This window comes from Pimephales promelas, chromosome 21 (genome assembly GCF_988280905.1).
Source record: "Pimephales promelas chromosome 21, fPimPro1.hap1.1, whole genome shotgun sequence".
Classification (NCBI taxonomy): domain Eukaryota; kingdom Metazoa; phylum Chordata; class Actinopteri; order Cypriniformes; family Leuciscidae; genus Pimephales; species Pimephales promelas.
The window spans coordinates 7,421,900-7,442,359 of record NC_142789.1 but is presented as its reverse complement, the minus strand read 5'-3'; the positions used below and the strand labels follow the sequence as shown (position 1 = coordinate 7,442,359).

The 20,460-nt window shown below is 36.7% G+C and overlaps 2 protein-coding genes across 3 annotated transcripts in view; one reads left to right on the top strand and one right to left on the bottom strand.

Annotated features, from left to right (window-relative positions):
• Nucleotides 1-1,091: 1,091 nt before the first annotated feature.
• On the bottom strand, nucleotides 1,092-12,021 carry diras1a (DIRAS family GTPase 1a). 2 transcript variants are annotated; one of them, XM_089124875.1, is made up of 2 exons: nucleotides 11,819-12,021; nucleotides 1,092-3,213 (listed from the first exon to the last, which is right to left on the bottom strand). In XM_089124875.1, exon 2 carries the CDS (start codon nucleotides 3,164-3,166, stop codon nucleotides 2,579-2,581), a length of 588 nt encoding a protein of 195 aa, XP_088981001.1. In that variant the 5' UTR covers nucleotides 3,167-3,213; nucleotides 11,819-12,021; the 3' UTR covers nucleotides 1,092-2,578. The 2 variants fall into 2 exon arrangements, with proteins under 2 accessions (XP_088981001.1, XP_039509561.1); XM_039653627.2 differs by having other exon boundaries at nucleotides 11,732-12,015.
• A 3,479-nt stretch (nucleotides 12,022-15,500) lies between these two features.
• The window catches only part of apc2 (APC regulator of WNT signaling pathway 2), a 54,692-nt gene continuing 49,732 nt past the window's right edge, over nucleotides 15,501-20,460 (top strand). The window contains exon 1 of the mRNA XM_039653578.2: nucleotides 15,501-15,601. The gene's annotated coding sequence lies outside the window, so the exon portion shown is untranslated. The remainder of the gene's footprint in view (nucleotides 15,602-20,460) is intronic.

Here is a 20,460-nt window from a genome sequence, read left to right as displayed (position 1 = left end):
AGCATGCTCTGCTTTTCTATCCTTGTTGTTATGCAACTTCGGAAGAACTTCGAAAATAATGGGCCACTTTCATGATTCGTTTGTGGTGTTTTTGCAGCCATTTGTGGTGAAATGACAAATCTATAGCCTTACTTGTTGAAGCTGAAGTCTTGCATCCAATGATGTTCTGACAGTAGCCCAACCCAGAAGCTTCCTCACACAAAAATCTATGCTTTTAATTCATCTGCTCATTATTTATTTTATTTCTGTTGAATCTTCAGAGATACACCATGACTAAGCAGATGTTCAGATGCTCTTTTTACATATTATGCATCATGAACTGCAGTGATAGTAAGTGTCCAGAGTTCACATCACTGTTAAAAAATACTTTTCACCTAAAAATAATTATAGTGAGTCAAGTCCTGCAATCTCATTTACAGTGGCCCCAAAAAGTATTTTGACATTTAAGTCACAGTTAAAAATTTAGGAATGTCTTTTGTTTCAAAGTAAATAAATATCAAAGCATTTGCTAGAAAGAGATCAAATTTAGGACAAACATACTTTTCAAGCAAAACATGTCATAAGAGTTTAAATTGTAAATAAATGATAAATCTGATAATGCTTTTCTATACAATGAACTGAGTTCATACATCCTGTAATGCTTTGAGATCGTTCTGAAACGGCTCAGAAAAGTGCCAATAGTTCTAAGAAAAGCTCTAGCATCATGTGCTTCCAGATGACACTTGATTTAATATTTTGCATATTAATTCAGTGCATTTGCATTGGTAAGTCTAAATACTTTTTTGAGCCACTGGATACTGTACATAGATGTTCAAAGCCACAAAAGCAAACAAAAAAACAAGCAGTAATTATTTCCCTTTTGTTTGTGCTTCTTTATTTTTCTGGTCCCTCACATAATATTTATTGAATAAACACTGTATCTGCAGTAAAGTTGTAAACGCAGAGTGTTTGACAGGAACATTTTTGTAAAGGTTAATGCTCTGTGTTTTGAATGTGCTCAAGATTCTAAAAGTGCTTTTATATTATGTATTGCTAAAGCAAATGGCATTAAATTATCAGAGGAAATATCGACACACCGACAGAAAAACAGGGGCTGTACAGGGGCTTTCATTAGTGCTGATAATACACATAGATTTCACATACAGGATATATGTTTTCAGTTAGATGATGAAATGCATATATTAAGGTTTTCAAGTGCCATCAACACTTGAAAAACATAACAGAGTAAAACAAAGCACCAATCGACACCCCCACCCCCCACAAAAAAAGAACGAAAATAAAGCTTTTAGAAATGATCACATTTAGGACTTATTCACTGTGCTTCAATAAGGTATAGCTCTGTTCTCGATGAAAATATCTCAATCACATTTAATATGAAGGTAGTTTATATCATCAAACATGCATTATGCACTTTACTCTGTTATACCAGGTTACATCACTGGCAAGCCGGTTAACTAAGAATGTCCTTCATCCCGAATTGTAATTCCGATTTGTGAAAGGCTTTTGTGCTGCTATGTAATTTGGAAGAGCAGATAGTGTCGCCTCTTTAGCTGTGTCCATGCCTTTTCCATCTTTGGACGAGAATTCCGTACAGTGCATAACCAGCTCAAGACATTTATGTCTGCATTCAACACCGTACCATTCAAGCCACAGCCAGACATAAAAATGGTCACATTGATAATTTGGTCTGTCTTGAATTCAATAAAAAGTCCACAGAAAGCAGTCGAGAGAGCATGTGTGAGAATTGTGGGATGTCCTCCCTGCTTCATGTGTCAGCTCTTATAGTCTTGTACACAGACTCACTACAGGAGTCAGAACATTCAGGGGAAGGGAGACGATCGAAGGTTTGGATGCACACTAAAGATTACCTGATTAAGACTGAGAGGAATCTATAGTTAAAGGGAGAGTTCACCCAAAAATGAAAGTTCTGTCATCTTTTTAACTCACCCTCGTGTCATTCCAAACGTGCTTGTCTTTCTTCCATTGAACACACACAAAAAAAAGGAAATATAAGAATCAAAAAGGTGCAAAAGAGCCATGAAAGTTTCATAAATTTGGTCCATATGACTAGTTTTCTGAATTCCAAGTCTTATAATGCCATTCAATTGATTTGTGTGGAAAAAAAAAGGCTTAATTTACATTTGTATTCACTAAAATGTTTTACATTCACCCCGGGTCAATTTGGCTTGTTAATGCAATATGTAATGATATCTAATCCGTGAACAACTAGTTTGTTTTTTTCAAAGAATCAGTTGATCCAGTTCAACTTATGGCAGTTAATATACTGTATGATATAATTTGACTTCAATAATAAGACTTGGAATACACCTCACAAGTCAAATTGACCATTTCAGTGAGATTTTTGTTTGCATGGTCAGTACAATTATTTAAAAAAAAAACATATCCTTTTGTATTCTCTGGGAGAAATAAGGCATTAGGTTTAAAATGGCAGGAGGAAGAGTAAATCATGATGACAGAGTTTCATTTTTGGGCATTCTGTTCCTTTAAGGTGAGGGACTTATATACATTATCAAGGAGTCAGTTACGCGTTGAGTGATGCAACCATGGATCCAGCTTCCTACATCACACTGCACTTCGCCTTCAGCTTGTCTGCACGTCTTTGCTTGCTGGAGCGCATGTTCAGACTCATATCCCGCTTCTTATCCAGGTTCAGGAGCTCCTGAAAAAGCTCCTTCACGTTGGAGTTGGTCTTGGCTGATGTTTCCATGAACGCACATTTCCAGATGTTGGCCTGAGCTTCGCCCTCCTTGGTCTCCACCTCACGCTGGGTCTCATCGCTCTTGTTACCCACAAGCATAATGGGGATGTTCTCCACGTTACCTTTGATGGCCAGCACTTGCTGGTAGATGGGCTTCAGCTCCTCCAGCGACTGCCTGCTGGTGATGGAGTAGACCAAGATGAAGGCATGGCCCTTGGAGATGGACAGACGCTGCATAGCAGGGAACTGGTGGCTGCCAGTGGTGTCGGTGATCTCCAGAGTGCATACACTCTTGTCGCAGCTGATGACCTGGCGGTATGTGTCCTCCACTGTCGGTATGTAGGTGTCCCTGAAGGTGCCCTTAACGAAGCGCAGAACCAGGGAGCTCTTTCCCACTCCCCCTGCTCCAAAGACCACCACCCGGTAATCATTACTCTGCTCTGGCATGGTTTATCGGGGTATGTGGCGTTTAAGACTCAATTATTCCCTGAGATCTGAAAAAGGAAAAAGGATTCATTTACATAAGAAGTGTATCTGATATAAATGCCTTCTGAGGGGAACATTCAAACACAAATGAATAGAGATTCTGCAAACATTCTCATTTCCAAACATCAAATCAGAAAAAAAAAATTTATACAATAATAATAAAACTTTCAGTCTATTACAATCAATCTATCAGCAAGGAAAGGAAGAATAGGACTGGTACATCTTCAACTGACCTACTACATTACTACACCGTCTGTTTGAATATCATCCTATAGTGGATTTTGTCCATGCAGACAAATAACGAAGGAAAATGGACAGATAACCAATAAATCAGTTTTTAAAATCAATAATATATACGAAAGTGTTGATAGTGTAATGGACATATAAAGCCACTTAATGCAATTTATTTAGTTTTATTCACTAATTATTAATTGATGATTAAACATACCATTTAAAAAATAAATCATTTTAAATTGCTATGCTTCACCACTACTCACACACTTAATAATCGTTACATTTTATTCATTGTTTTATTTATTTATGGTCACATTTTACCCTAGGAAACCAGTACAAGAGGTACTACCACAATGTAATTTTGCATTAGGGCAATGAGAGTTTTGGGGGGAAATTCAAAGTCATTTGGGTTTTTTCCCCATCCCAGCTTAGCACGCAGAGATTTAAGGTAAACCATTTGTGGGCTAATTCCACCAATGGCTCTGTAGCACTATCAACACATGGATCTGTTTGTTTGAGCACCCAGACTAGCACAATATAGCAACATCAACATAATCAATAGTGTCCATGTATGGTGGGAAGTGTTAATAGTTTGATGCTAGAAGCACAGACATGACACATTTCACCTACATGAAAACAAATTCCTAAAAAATTGTCTTAGTTATCTTAAATGGGGGGGTTGATTGCGATTTCACTTTTTTGATTTTAAATAGTGTGTAATGTTGCTGTTGGTGCATGAACAGTATCTGCAAAGTTGCAGTGCTGAAAGTTCAGTGTAAGCAGAGATATCGTCTTTTAAAAATCAGGAAGTATAATTGCCTACAAAAACGACTTGATTGGGACTACAGCTGGGTTTTAGACGTCACTAACCAATACATTTGCATCAACCCCTCCCACCGGAAAATGCAGAAAAGGGCATGACTATATTTCTGTGACTCGTCGAGTGTGTTATGTTCACCAGCTGTCAGGTCTTCTGTGTTCGAGCTTCCCACGGATGCTGTACTTCGTCAACAATGGATACAATTTATGTTTGATTATGTTCCTGAAAATGACGATCGTAATCTAGCTCTCTGTTCTTAGCATTTTACGGAAGACAGTTTCCAGAATCTCCACAAATTCAATGCCGGATTCAACAAGAAACTGTTACTAAAACATGAAGCAGTTCCAACTTTAAAACAAGAGGCAGCAGTTTTTGGGCCACAACCTGTAAGTAGGCTAAGACTTCATCATTTTAAATGTATTTTCATGTATAATTCCAGACGTAGCCTTGTTTTTTATATTTTTTTTTTTTCAAATGCTAGCGCTGGCTTTATAGCCACTAGGCAACTAGTTATGCTATTTTGCAGAGGTGGGGGACTCGAGTCACATGACTTGACTCGAGTCTGACTCGAGTCACAATTTTCAGGACTTGTGACTTGCTTGATTAAAGTACAAAAATGACTTGACTTGACTTTGACTTGAGAACAAGTTACTTGAGACTTGACTTGACTTGAAGTGGAAGACTCGACAATGACTTGAACACATAATAAACAAACAGCAATACAGTTAATTAAAATATATATTATGACGTCAGCATCAATATATCGGCATCTGTGCCTTTACGCTGCTCAATTCAAACCGCGCCAAACGGAGGTTCCGGGAGTCTCACGCATATTGATAGCGTCTCCCTGATGCCCGCAAATGAGTTAAAATCTCCCGGAATCTAGAGCGAGATACTGCGCGTATAACATACATAGCGTGCGGCGTGTGCACGGCAGAGATATGGGAAGCCAAACAAACCAAAAGTGGGACGAGACAGCGGGGCTTTACAGAGCTCGTGCCGCGCAGACATGTCATCTGCACGGTTCAATGATCCGAGCCGCGCAGCCGATTCGTCAGCGCAGCGCGGACGTGTTTCCTAGCGACACTCAATAGTCAGCGCTGTACTGACCAATTTAAAGCAACGCAAACCATATGCTACATACTACATGCAAATAAATGTACAATAAAGAAACCCCTCCTTCCTTACAAAGAATTGTTCTCTACTGAAGTTTAGGAGTTAATTATGGAGAATTCCATAATTAAAACAATCATTTGTTAATATTTATGTAAATTTAATATATAATATACATAATATTATTTAATATGTAATATTTATTAAATATAAAATATGTTAATATAACATATTACCATTTTTATTTTATATTTATTTTAAACATATTTTAAATATGTTAATATAACATATTAACATATTTTATATTTATTAACATATTTTATATAATTGCATTTTATATTCTCATACATTTCAGATTTTATATTTTACATTTATATAAGATATAAGATATTACATTTTAGATTTCATACATTTTAGACCGTTTCAATTAATTTGAATTAGACAGATTGGATTATACATCTTAGAATCGATACATCTTAGACTCTGAACGTTTTGTGTAAACAACACAATTTTATTTTATTTTCAGATATTAATGTAGCACAGATATGCATATGATTAATATAGCAAATGTAAGATACATAATATATGTATAAAAGTTCATCTTTTCTGTGCAAAAATAAATATGTATCGAAAAAATGTACCTCTATTTATTTTAGTAGTGTGACTTGACTTTACTTGAAACTTATCAGGACTTGACTTGACTTGCTTAGGGTGAACCCTTGACTTGACTTGACTTGCTTGATTTATCTGAACTGCGACTTGAGACTTGACTCGAGACTTGATGGTTAAGACTTGAGACTTGCTTGGACTTGACCATGTGTGACTTGTCCCCACCTCTGCTATTTTGTGTCTACGAAAAACGCGTACAAACATTATGGACCTAAACTTTGTATAAGTACTAATGTTGTGAATGTACCTATTTTTCATGTATATGCTTTATGACGTTATTTTCGATTTGATCAAGAACGTAAACTAATGCCAACGCTGTTTGTGTTTAACATTAGTAGCCAGTCAGTTGCTATTGTTGCCAGTCAGATGCTATTGTTTAAAACAAACGTGTATAAAGTAAAAAAATGTAGCAAATTATCATTCAGAAACGTTTAGTAAGAGCCGTGTGTGGTGAGTTTCTGTTTGACTCTCTTCATCGCCGCTTTCTCGGCCTGACTCTGGCTCAAACTGATACTGCAGTTCGACATCATTATTTACATCTGGACCGGAGCTCATGACGTGCACGTTACGCCGGTAAAGGTAATGGGTGTTAACCTTCCGGACAACGTGAGCTACAGTTTAGCCAATCACAACTCACCGGCCCAAACTAACCAATCTGAGCCGACTACGTGTTTCTGAGGGAGCGGTTTCATAGACTCAGGAAGTCAACCGCTCGTTCAAGGACAGATGAGAGCGCGGCTGACAATAAAGGTGAAGTTTATGAAAAATAAGACTTTTTAAAAAAGAAAAACCACGAATACATGTTATATTGCACCCCATAAACACAATCATGCAAAGAAAAAAAAGCAGTCAAACCCCCCCCCCCCCCAACCCCTTTTTTTTAGTGTGTTTAAAGCACAATATATTTTTCTTATTTCTTTATTTTCATTTAGGTCTATAATATGATGTGCTTCATATTGTTCATGAGATCTACACATGACATCACTGGTAACAGGGTTGCCTGACAAAAGAAAAATGTGCGCATGTGTGTGTACATTAGTGTATGCCACTGTACGACTTTGTGCCTTTGTGAATTGAGTAGGATGGTCTCTGCTGCCATCAGCATCAAGGTCATCTATTAATGACTCATTTATCTTGCTGTGAAGCAGCCGTTGGACTCAGTCTCCTGTGGAAAGCAAGTTCACACCAGATATTTCTGCCGTCTTACTGAATTCCTGCAGCCTTTAAGACACTTCCTGACAGCCTCATAGAGATTTAACTAAATGCCTAATTTTTACAAGATGGACTTTTGTAAACACACACAAGACAAATGTGGTCTGATTAACAGAGAACCTGTCTGAATTTTTAAGAGCTTGAATACTCTGTGGGTCATACATCTACTTCAGACCCAGAGTAAAACTCAGCCATTCTTCTGAATTAGTAGTAACGATAACTATCATTCAGATTAACAGATTTCTAAAGATTACTTTTACTAAAGACGTTCCATTTGGTTTTCTAGCTGCATAAAATATGTGGAGCAAGTTTTGAATATTTAAGACAATGTTTTTCTATGTGTATGGAACCAAAGATATGCTTTCATAAACTAAAAATACATTTTTCCCTCCTAGTAAAATTGACAGACAATTTATATAGAGTGTTATTCAATTTTGTCCACTGGAGTAATGCACAGAACTGTGAGAGATGCAATGTGCTGTTTGAGTAACACAGTCTCATCCCAAAAAGTCATATAACTGACGTTTTGGGACGTATTTTGACCATACGTCAATATCAGCCTTTTTAGGGCCCCCTTAAACGTCGGTAGATGGCGATCCCGGGCCGTCATACAACTGACGCTTTACCTTTAACGTCAGTTAGGTGACGGGCTAGGTTTAGGGTTAGGTTTAGGTATGGGGTAGAGTTAGGATCCCATAACCTCATCTACCGAAAACGGGCCCTAAAAAGGCGAATATTGACGTATGGTCAAAAGACGTCCCAAAACGTCAGTTATATGACGTCTTGGGGTGAGACCGGGTTGGTTTGAGAACAAAGAAAAGTATCAGATTTTGAATGAGTTTGATGGTTCCGTGTGGGTCAGCTATATATCCATAGTTCAGTCATAAAACTCTTCTGAGCAGCTGATTGGTTCTCTTAAAGCTGACCACTTTGACCAATCAATCTGTTTGTTCTAACTACTCAACCTATTTATTTCCACCACAGGAATTTTCCTAGCCCTCCACCTCCCAAAGCACCACCTGTCTAGATCTGTTAGGGGGTTCTGCCTATAGGTTCCTTGCAGCAGCTTACACACTATTATTTTCTGTATTTATGTGCATGTTTCAGCAGTAGCACATGTTTGTTTCAGCAGTAGCATTCACTCATGCAGGATATACACTCACTTAAAGGATTAATAGGAACACCTGTTCAATTTCTCATTAATGCAATTATCTAATCAACCAATCACATAGCAGTTGCTTCAATGCATTTAGGGGTGTGGTCCTGGTCAAGGCAATATCCTGAACTCCAAACTGAATGTCAGATTGGGAAAGAAAAGTGATTTAAGCAATTTTGAGTGTGGCATGGTTGTTGGTGCCAGACGGGCCGGTCTGAGTATTTCACAATATGCTCAGTTACTGGGAAAATGCCTTGTTGATGCTAGAGGTCAGAGGAGAATGGGCCGACTGATTGAAGCTGATAGAAGAGCAACTTTGACTGAAAAAACCACTCGTTACAAACAAGGTATGCTGCAGAGCATTTGTGAAGCCACAACACACACAAACTTGAGGCGGATGGGCAACAACAGCAGAAGACCCCACCGGTTACCACTCATCTCCACTACAAATAGGAAAAAGAGGCTATAATTTGCAAGAGCTCACAAAAATTGGACAGTTGAAGACTGGAAAAATGTTGCCTAGTCTGATGAGTCTCGATTTCTGTGGAGACATTCAGATGGTAGAGTCAGAATTTGGCGTAAACAGAATGAAAACATGGATCCATCATGCCTTGTTACCACTGTGCAGGCTGGTGCTGGTGGTGTAATGGTGTGGGAATGTTTTCTTGGCACACTTTAGGCTTTTAGTGCCAATTGGGCATCGTTTAAATCCCACGGCCTACCTGAGCATTGTTTCTGACCATGTCCATCCCTTTATGGCCACCATGTACCCATCCTCTGATGGCTACTTCCAGTAGGATAATGAACCATGTCACAAAGCTTGAATCATTTCAAATTGGTTTCTTGAACATGACAATGAGATCACTGTACTAAAATGGCCCCCAGAATCACCAGATCTCAACCCAATAGAGCATCTTTGGGATGTGGTGGAACAGGAGCTTCCCACAAATCTCCATCAACTGCAAGATGCTATCATATCAATATGGGCCAACATTTCTAAAAAAAAATGCTTCCAGCACCTTGTTGAATCAATGCCACATAGAATAAAGGCAGTTCTGAAGGCGAAAGGGGGTCAAACGCAGTATTCGTATGGTGTTCTAAATAATCCTTTAGGTGAATGTATATATATATATATATATATATATATAAAATACCATATAGTAAAATATAATTTATTGTTACTTTTGTATTATGATGGGATCTCCTTCAATGCTTTCAGAATCTTTACTTTTTTAAATATTTTTTTATATTTTAATGCCAGTATATTTATTAAACAAAAATTAATTCTTGTGAATGTTTCGAACAAGTAACAAGTTAGACATTATTAAAAACATAGTATTTTAACTAAGTTAAAGTATTTGTATCAATTCTGCAGTGCCTTTAGCCCCGTGCTGGTGAGAATTTTACCCCGTGTGTGAAAGGCATTAAAGCCATCGCACATTAATACGATTTTTAAATTTATCACACATTTATCAATTTTTTCACACAAAATCTGTTGCTCCATAAATATTCAAAGCAAGCATGTGTATTTTTACTGCAATCATGGGAGTAGGTAAAAGCTATTTTTTTAAGGTGTGCCTTTAGCCCCATTGTACTCTACAAGTGAAGCAGGATAGTTCAAGTTTTTGATTTGTCATTGTCATGACATAATTTGATTTAATCATATTATTATTATGAGTATTAATGTCATTTTTTTTTACTTTTCCTCACATGAATATGACCAAGTGTGGTAACATTTTTGTTTGTACATTTAGTTTGTAATAATTTCAATTTTCTTATGTGTCAGAAACAGGCTTCCGTACAAGTGCTTTAAGGCTTCCGTAAAGCCCATTCACACAAAAATGTTAACTATAAAGATAACTATAATGATCATTAAAATCCACACCAATACACTATAACATTCTGTGTATTACAAGCATATTAAGCAGTTATGCCATCTGTGAATAGACCTTTACTCATATTAAAGTCAATAAATATATCTATTGAATATTGGTGTCTCCATTTTATAAAGCATTGTGTCTGCTTGGTTGGCTAAGGGTGCACGGTACCCACTCAGGCAGTGGATTATATAGCATTAGTTTTTTGCTGGTTTGTACCAGTTTGCATGATGCCAGTATACATCAGGCCTTTGAACACCTAAGCTGTATAAGAGATTCTCCTTGAGCCACTTAGGGACCTCTCAGTTGTGCATGTTTTGGGGACTCTGGGAATCCGGTTACTGTGGAAACAGACCTCTAGGGGCATGTATAGGGTGATTGAGAGAATGAGCAAAATCAAGAATGAGAAGAAGACAGATTGGGCCAAAAAAAAAAATAGGCTAGAAAAAAATATAAAAAGGAGTTCTGATGTTGCATGTCATCTTTCTGTCAGTTACCCTAGTAACCAACTGGCAAACAGTGGGTTTAATTTACGTCACTCACTGCAGCCAATTCATACACCTGAAACTATTTATAGTGAATGGAAAATATGTAATCTAAGAAAAGTTTTGATTTCCTTTAATATGTATACACAACATAATGCACTGGTGGACACTGATTATGTGCATTTTTCGCAAAAATAAATAAATAAATAAATAAAAATACTTCATATCCACAGCTATTTCCCCTGAGGTGAGGGCTACAAGAGACGTGCAAACGTCTATCGCATGTGATGTCTAAAAATACCACAGCCCACCAACTCAAACTCAAGCTCGATCCCGAGTTCTTGAAATCTCTGATGGAATGCTGAACTGAGATGGTCTGCATCTCTTAATCAACGCGCTGCTTCAACTGGCGATAATATTGTGCGCAAAGCTGTAATTAGGCAACATTCAAAACAGGCATCCTGTTATTTTATCTCAGACAGTTGGGTAATAAAGCACATAAATAGGCCATGCAACATGAATATACAAGCATTTTGAAGCAACGAGAGGCCGTGGATAACACCACACGCTATTTAGAATTTTGTTCAACTAAATCACATAACGCGTTCACATTCACAAGGAAACAAATACATCATCCGATCCGAGCTTATTTCACATACATTCGCAGTGAACGAATGTATTTACAAAAAGAAAGAGTAGCTACGCGTGAAGTCGACAATCGCTTTGTCGTCAAAAGAGTATCGTTCGCGGGCACAGGCAATGAATCATAAAGGCTCCTCAGAGTCATTACGTTGCTGTGCGCCTAAAGATGCTATTGCGGTCCGTCACACGAAATTCTACAAGGACGCGCGTGAAAGACATTAGCGTATTATCGATACACGAAAGCCGCATTTGTCTAAACGCTTTACATATTAAAACTAGTATATGTATATATAGATACTAAAAGCAATGTATTCTTACCTGGCGACTGTGTTGCAACGTCCCAAATCTTGTTAGTCATAAATTATAGGAAGCATAAGAAGATCAGATACACGACAAATGTCTTACATTCTCTGTCGTACCAGTCCCGTTTCATTTTCTCGTGTTATTTGCATGGCGTAAATCGAGTGATGTCGCTGAAAATGCTGTTATTGCTCTTCGGGCGGGCGGGCGGTTGCGCGCGCTCCAGCTGTCCTACCACGTCTTCTCTGACGCACGCAAGCACGCGATATGTGGCTCACCCCCGCGTCCTGTGTCCCGTTACACGAAGAGAACAAAAAACCCACCTGCTATACCGTTAAACTGTTCTCTATTCACGCCATGTTGATCATACAACATTGTTCCGTCACTATATGGGGGTGTTATTAATAAAACACTATTTTGTCCTTCAAGGGACACACTGGGCATGGATGGAGGCGCTGGAATGATGAAAAAAAAACGGAATAAAAATGAAATATCTAAAAGAAAATAGTCTTTTATAAGAAATACACATTCTAAAATTATGATACCCTATAGTCTATAAACGCCACTATGTGGTTATATATGGTTATTATAAGGTTAAATCATCACTAACACATTATTTTGAGATTGGATCAGGTGCCATATAGACCTGCGGATGTAATCATGTTGTATGAATTACGCAGTGACGCATTTAACTTGCGATAAGTGTAAACAAGAACAACAGACTCACACGTATAAAGTGTGCTCATTTTGTCGTCAGGATGATCGCTTTTGTTCAGTAGTGTATTAGTATTTGTCTCCCTCCAATGGTTTTCTGATGAACCGACAAAACAATCATTTAACAGCAGTGTTGGATAAATTTGATGTACATAGATAATGAACAAGCATGTAATGTAGGTCTATACCTCAAGTACATGAAGTTGTCCCTACTCAATTTTACTCATTGGCATCACACATTAAATGGTTTCTTCCCTTAACTCTAATTCGAAATCATTGTTTTCAATCCAACACTAAAATATAATTATTTTATGGCATGCCGTTTAAACTAGCCAACACAATACTCTTTTGCAAAAAGACTACTGACTTTTTATAAAACTACTGACTAATTTATTTACAATATTTTTTATATATCTTAATCCTCATAAGAATCAATTGCATATTCCATGATGATCATGATGTTTGAATGTAAAATGCTTGCCAAAAATGAAATCTATTTTAATATTAGCATCTTACAAGATAGTGACAGAATTTTTTTAAAGAGAGTGCTGCACACATATTTCCGTATCACATTAACCATTATAAATGTGTTATTTAGTTGTTGTTGTTTTTTAAACTAGCCTACCGTTAACGATTTTCCCATATAGTCTTCCTAACTAGTTATGTAGGCCTCGCCATAGTCCAAGATAACAGTAAAATGCCATCCTACAAAACCTTTGAATAGTTGTGTAGTTATATTTATACATAGAGTACATGTCAAAAGTTATTACAAAAGTTACTATTTTTAATGTTTTTGAAAAAAATCTATTTAAGCTCATTAAGCCTGAATTTAGTTATACCGAAAAATACAGAGAAAAAAAACAATAAAATTGTGAAATATTGGTACAGTTTAAAATATTTGTTTTTCTATGTGATGCAAACCTGAATTTTCATCAGCCATTACTCCAGTCTTCAGTGTCACATCCTTTAGAAATCATTATAATATGATGATTTATGGTCAACGTTGGAAACAGTTGTGCTGCTTAATATTTTAGTGATACTTTTTTCAGGATTCTTTGATGAATAAAAAAAATCTAGTTTTGAGTCAGTCAGTCATTTCTTTCTTTTTTTGAAAGAAATACTTTTATTCAGAAATAATCTGTTAAATTAATACAATTGATAGTGAAGATTTATATTGTTAGAAAGGATTTATATTTGGAATAAATGCTGTTCTTTTAAACTTTTTTTCATCAACAAATCTTGAAAAAAGTATCAAAGGTTTCATATATATATATATATATATATATATATATATATATATGAAGAGTTCAGATGCAAAAGCCTCTAAATGCCATTTGAAATGTTCTTCTTTAATGATGATTTTTATCAAACTTGTATATTTAAGTTCATTAATTTCACTTAAATAACAATTAATAGGTAATTATCATTGCCATTTAAGTGAAATTACTGAACTTAAATATACAAGCTTGATAAAAATGATCATTCTAGAAGAAAATTTCAAATGGCACTTAGAGGCTTTTGCATCTGAACTCTTCATATATATATATATATATATATATATATATATATTAGGATGATTTCTGAAGACACTGAAGACTGGAGTAATGGCTGATTAAACTTTGCATCAAATAAATTATGTTTAAATTATATTAAAATAGAAAACCATTATTTTAAATAGTAATAATAGTTCACAATATACTGTGTTTCTGTATTTTTCATGAAAACATTTAAAATAGTAATGATTCCAAAATATTGACTGGTGCTGTATGTTTATATATATATATATATATATATATATGTCACAACTTTCCTCCATCTGGCATTAATGAAAAATATATTAATTTTTTGAAGAAAAAAGTCTAACCTTTCATTCACAATGCACCTTCATTATATAGATGACAATTGCTTTTACAGTATCCTTGTGTGATTTCTAGCACAGGCTGTCAGGTTTTGACGTTACTGTATATCTGTTGGTATTTGCTTGAATCCATGACGCCATGTATCTGAACAAAATGTCCAGGACCTCTGGCAGAACATTAGGCCCACAGGATTAAAGATACAGCACAGTATTTAATTTTACACATGGGGTACTTTTTTATCTCATGGAATGTTTGAAAACTGATAACTGACACTACTGGAACGTCAAATACCAACAGATAAAAAATCAAAACTTAATCAGATGTCCAACTGAACCGAACTGAACCGTTTCCAGATGTTACGCCGGAAGTGATCTCTCGCGCGTCTACGTCACGCATCGTTTACACGGAGATTTCGGAAGTTTTACCTTCCACTAAACATATTTAGATATATCGAAATCGTCTTCCATTGTGATTTCCCGTATATCTAAATATGTTTAGACATATAGACGTGCGAGAGATCACTTCCAGCGAAACGTCTGGAGACGGTTCAGTTAACAATAGGTAAAAACTATATAAATACTGTCCGTTTTCTCACACAAAACCCTCGTTTCGTGTCTTAGGCCATCAATGTATACTTACATTCACGAGTTGTTAAATCATGTTTAATTTTGACTTCTCTGTGCATGCTCTTTGAGGTGGACCCCCTAAAACTGCATTATATGACTGACAGACAACACCAGTTTGACGGAAAAATGTCAAAATTGAAAATACTGTGGAAACAAGACACCTATGCCCTTGAGGTAAGCTAAAACATCAAAAATTAATTTCAAAGTGAACTATCCCTTTAAATCACCTTTATTCCCATTCTGACATTCAGTTTGGAGTTCAGGGGATTGTCTTGACCAGGACCACACCCCTAAATGTATTGAAATAACTGCCACTTGATTGGTTGATTGATTAGATTATTGCATTAATAAGCCATTGAAAGTGATTCGAATATTGCATTAATGAGCCATTGAATATGTGTTCCTTTGTTTATTTATTTATGTATGTAGGCTATGTATGATATGTATATAAAAAATTGACATAGATTTTGACATATTTTCCTGCCAATATTTACGTTTGCGATAAAATAAATAAATAAAAATAAGGAGAAAGGCGTATGCGTGTGTGGGAGGGAGAGGGAGAGGGAGAGAGAGAGTGGCGTGACATCAGAGCGCGCAGCATCACTGAATGCAGGGCATCATCATCCCCTCAGAGAAAGACAGCAGCGCCTCCACGCCCAATAAACACCACCAACGCTGCTGAACATGAGGTAAGATTTAAACAAATGAAATCTATTAGCGTAAATATTAAAGCATGGATGACAGATAGATCACAGCACATGCATGTTCGCGTGTATTTGTGCGTTAAATGCAACGGTGAAATGTGTGTCCGTGAGACGTGTGGTGAGGTCCTGATGAGAATATTTATGAGGGCGCCGAAGAGGACTGCTCACTAGAAGCGTTTTCCCACGAATCTTACGATTTAATGCCTAAATAGGATTAAATTGGACTGCCTGATAAAATATACGTAATTAAGGGATCTAAAAACGAACAAAGATGTTCTCTCTGATTGGCTATCGTAGCTAAAATATCACGACCAAGGTCAACAATAAAACGTCAAAGATCTGATTCTGCTCTACCCGAGTCATGTGTTTTAAAAATCACAAATCCGAGGGCCATTTTCTTGTTCAAGTTATGATATAAGCTTCTTATTAGTCATTTGAAGCCATTCGATGCCCATAAAAGTAAGGTAATGATCTTGTGTAAATGTGTTTCAGCCTCCATCACCTTGAATTTTGCATGAGCACAAAGAAAATTGAGTGTGAGTAGTCTTTTTCGTAAACTGGTTTTCAACCTAAATCAGACTCTGAATCAGACTTGGCTCAGTGAACATCAGAGCTAAGTAAAACCATTTATAATAAAATCGTGGTTTATTAGAGATAGATAGATAGATAGATAGATAGATAGATAGATAGATAGATAGATAGATAGATAGATAGATAGATAGATAGATAGATAGATAGATAGATAGGTTTATTATTTTTCTAATGACCAACTGACTGTACATTTCCCTGGTGTAATAAACACATGGACATGAAATATTGATCTAAAAGAATTTCATAGAGACCACTAAGAGATGAAAATGAGCATAGCTATTTAGCATGAATGTATTATATATTATATGGACACATCATTATTCTAAAATATTATTATTATTAGCTGAATGCTGCCACTGACCACGATTTCCCGGTTGACCTGTAATAATATGTGACATTGCAAAACAGACTCTCTTGTGTTGTGAGAATATTATGTAATGTAATGTGAGAATAACAGAAACTGGAAACCATTATGAGATGTTATTCCTAGTAAAACCTTGCTGGCTATTCAGACACAAGATGGTGGTGCTTCATGAACTAACTAGAGGATGTTTGCACAGAGGCTACATTAAAACTGAAAATATAGGCCAGTTCAGTTTTGGCATTTGAATGTATATATATATATATATATATATATAACACTGCATCTTGGGTCGAAGGTGTCTGTCTGTGTGTAAATCAACCAACGACAGTCCATGACATGATTACCAGAGTATAATGTACGTCATCATCAGGTTTTTTTTTTTGTCTTCTGTAGCCATTTGTTTTTAGTAGCGTTTGTGAAGATTATTTCGTATGGAAAACTCAGACAAGTGTTTCAGGAAGTGTGTGCCTCTGTGTCCCAGTTTTTGGACACTTGAGGACACATGATTTGTGCATTTGGTTTTTGGGTGAGGAGTTTTGAATGTGACCATTGTGAGTAATTTATAATGAGGAAGTTTTATTCACACTTAAAGGGCACCTATTATGGAAAATTCACTTTTACATGGTGTTTGAACATAAATGTGTGTTGGCAGTGTGTGAGCAAAACCACCCTAGAATGATAAAATCCACCCAGTGTTTTTTTTACAATCTCAATAAATCATATGCACTGTCTCAGAACGAGCTGTTCTGAGATTCAGCTCTTTGTGACGTAGAAAGTGAACAAGGGGTTTGATTGACAGTGTGGCTGTGGCCTAGACTCCGCCCTCGTGATCTGAACACATCATCTTCCATTGTTTCAACGACAGCCGGTAATGTCTCTTGGAAACATAACTTAAGTGTTCTGTCGTGGACTCGTGGGTTAATCCTGTTGTTGTGGCTTAAAAGTTAATCCTCAAGTGTGGATCGTCATCTACTGTTTGCGATCCACCGTCACATCCAGTAACAGTAAGTGTATTTTATGATTTTTGAGCAAATAGTCTTTTAAGTCGATGTCAGCCAATTCAATAACAAATGCGTCTAAAGTTGTTGTCGTCGTAAGATGTCTGTGTATATAATTTAAACCTTGTTTGTATAGTGTGTAACCACACGTTTATAAATATATTTATTTTTAAAGATATTGTATTAAAAACCGCATATATGTTCTTGTTCTGTAAGTTAGCCATCTTCTCACATTTGCCACAGAAGCACCCGTATGACAAGTAAACATGACGCCACAGGTCCCTCGCATATATGTAATTTCGCTTGTAAGTTACATAGCAAACTTTATCACAGAATGTGTATGTAACGTTAGTTTAAAAAAAATGCGCCAGCGTTAGTGTTTGTGTGTCTGTGTGTGTGTGTTGCTCCACCATAGTTCCAAAGAGGACGCGATTACAACGCTAAAGTACATAAATGTATCAAATAACCATACCGAGACGTACTGGTCCATTCTCATTTGTGTTTATTCTGCCGGAGTCTCTTCGTATTATTTATTTATTCCGATTCAAACGTACGCTGAATGACAGACAAAATAGCGCGTCTCTCACTCTCCCCTTCTGCTTAGACCGACTGCCATAGCCATAGGTTTCAAGTGACGCCCTCATCCAAAGGCAGGGCGGGGATATGCAGCTCATTTGCATTAAAGTTGCATGCCTCAAAACAGCTCATTTTCAAACAGGCCCCAAAATGACATTTTCAAATGGTTATAATAAATTAACTGTGGGGTATTTTGAGCTGAAACTTCACAAATACATTCTGCGGACAACCGAGACCAATATTACATCTTCTAAAAAGGGGCATAATAGGTGCCCTTTAACTTCATTCTCGAGAGATGAGGGACAAGCGTCTGCACAACGTGGCTTGGGCCCTGATGTAGCCAAGGCACAATGGAGGTTGGAGTCGCGAGAATCGCAAATTGCGCTAGTCGAGGAATTTGAAAAAGCTATGGCTCTTTGATGTTCGTTAGTAAGCATTTCAAGCTAACTGTTGGATCTGTGCTGTCTCTAAAGCAGATAGTATAGCATGCTGATGGCACCATCCAGACAAAAAGAGGCAAATGCGGTTTAAGAGGTGGAGTATATCGCCTGTATTGAGCCCTCTCAGCCTGCCAGCACCACATATTCTGTGTCGGAATTTATGGCCCGTGTCGCTACTAGATTGGATTTGATGTAGGGGCATTCCTGGCGGGCAATAATCATAATTCTCATAGTATTACTTCCTTCCTGACCTTCACGTAGAAGTCATGGAGGAAACTATATTCAGCTCGTATCTATCCTTTCCAATATTCTATGTTATTAGAATGTGGGGGGATTGCACGAGCGAGGATATTTGCACGAGTGAGGATATTTTATAACTAAACACTGCATCTTGTTGCATGCCTCATGCCTGCCTGCGTGCACGTTGTCTTCAGACAAAGAAGTTGATAATGTACATTTCTCCAGTGGTGGAGGAAGTACTGAATCTCAGTACTTAAGTAAAAGTACAAATAACCAGATAAATATTTACTTTATTAAAAGTAGAAGTAACACAATGACAACCATACTTAAGTAAAAAGTAAAAAGTACCTGATTTTAAATGTACTTTAAGTATTAAAAGTAAAAGTACTTGCATAATTAATTTTCTTAATGTCTATTTTCTAATGATTAATAAAACATTTAATTCTAACTCATTCAACCTAATACTCATATAATGATGTTCAATAATGATGGAAAAAAAATGTTGTCACCATTTCTGAAACAAGCTTGCAATTAGGCAATATACACATCATGCTTATCCTTACTATATGTTAATAACTATGGCAGTAAACGCGATTCATTTATGGTGTAATTCTGAACCTCTTGGCTTGCCATAGTCCTAACCAAACGTATTACACACGGTGCGTTTCCTATGCACGTAAAAACTAATTTTCGCGTATGAATTGCACTATAAACCAAACGCACTGCGTGCGAGACGCATTTAGTGTGACCGGGTTGTTATATCTATGGCAACCAAACGTCACTGGTGAGACAAACGTGCAACGAACGGACGGTCAGATTACGTTTTGGCAGGGGAAAAACTGATCAGAAAATGTAATAAAAAAGTAACAGAAGTTGTAGAAATGTAGTGGAGTAGAAAGTATAATAATTGCTGCAAAATGTAACGAAGTAAAAGTAAAAAGTATGCACTATTTATTCTACTTAAGTAAAGTAAAGATACGTGAAAAATGTACTTAAGTAAAGTAACAAAGTATTTGTACTTTGTTACATTCCACCACTGCATTTCTCTTATACTCATGGGCACTCCGGTAATGATGTCATGGACTGTCATTGGCCAATAAAATTGTTGCTTCAATCATGTGCTGCAAATACCATCACCCTGATGACGTTCCCCATAGCGTCAGTCCAAGATGCAATGTTTCGTTACCCTACTCAGGGAACCATGATTACAGTCGTAATTGAGACCTTTTTTTTTTTTTTGGTTTTTGGGGGTGTGGTCCAACAGCTGGAAAGCTTTTTTTAATTTCTGTTTATAAATAGAAGGTCTGATGTGTAATATTTGTTTTTTTCTCAGCATATATGTCAAGTATGTTAAGTATAATGTCGAAGCTGATTTCAAGGAAAGTTTAGTCATGTTGTGCTTACCATAAATTGATACATTTCTGTTGAAAGATGTGAGAGAACTTCACCTTTGAGGATCAGGAGAAACTTGTCTGTGCTTTGTTTAGTTTCACACAACCCTGGTCATAATACAATATTCATTCATAGTTGCACATTTTCAGAGATTCAATGCAATATTCTAGTCTTTGGGGATGTTTGGAATTAATGATATGGAGCATATCATGAAGGTTTCAGTAGTGTTTTTTGTCAAAAAAA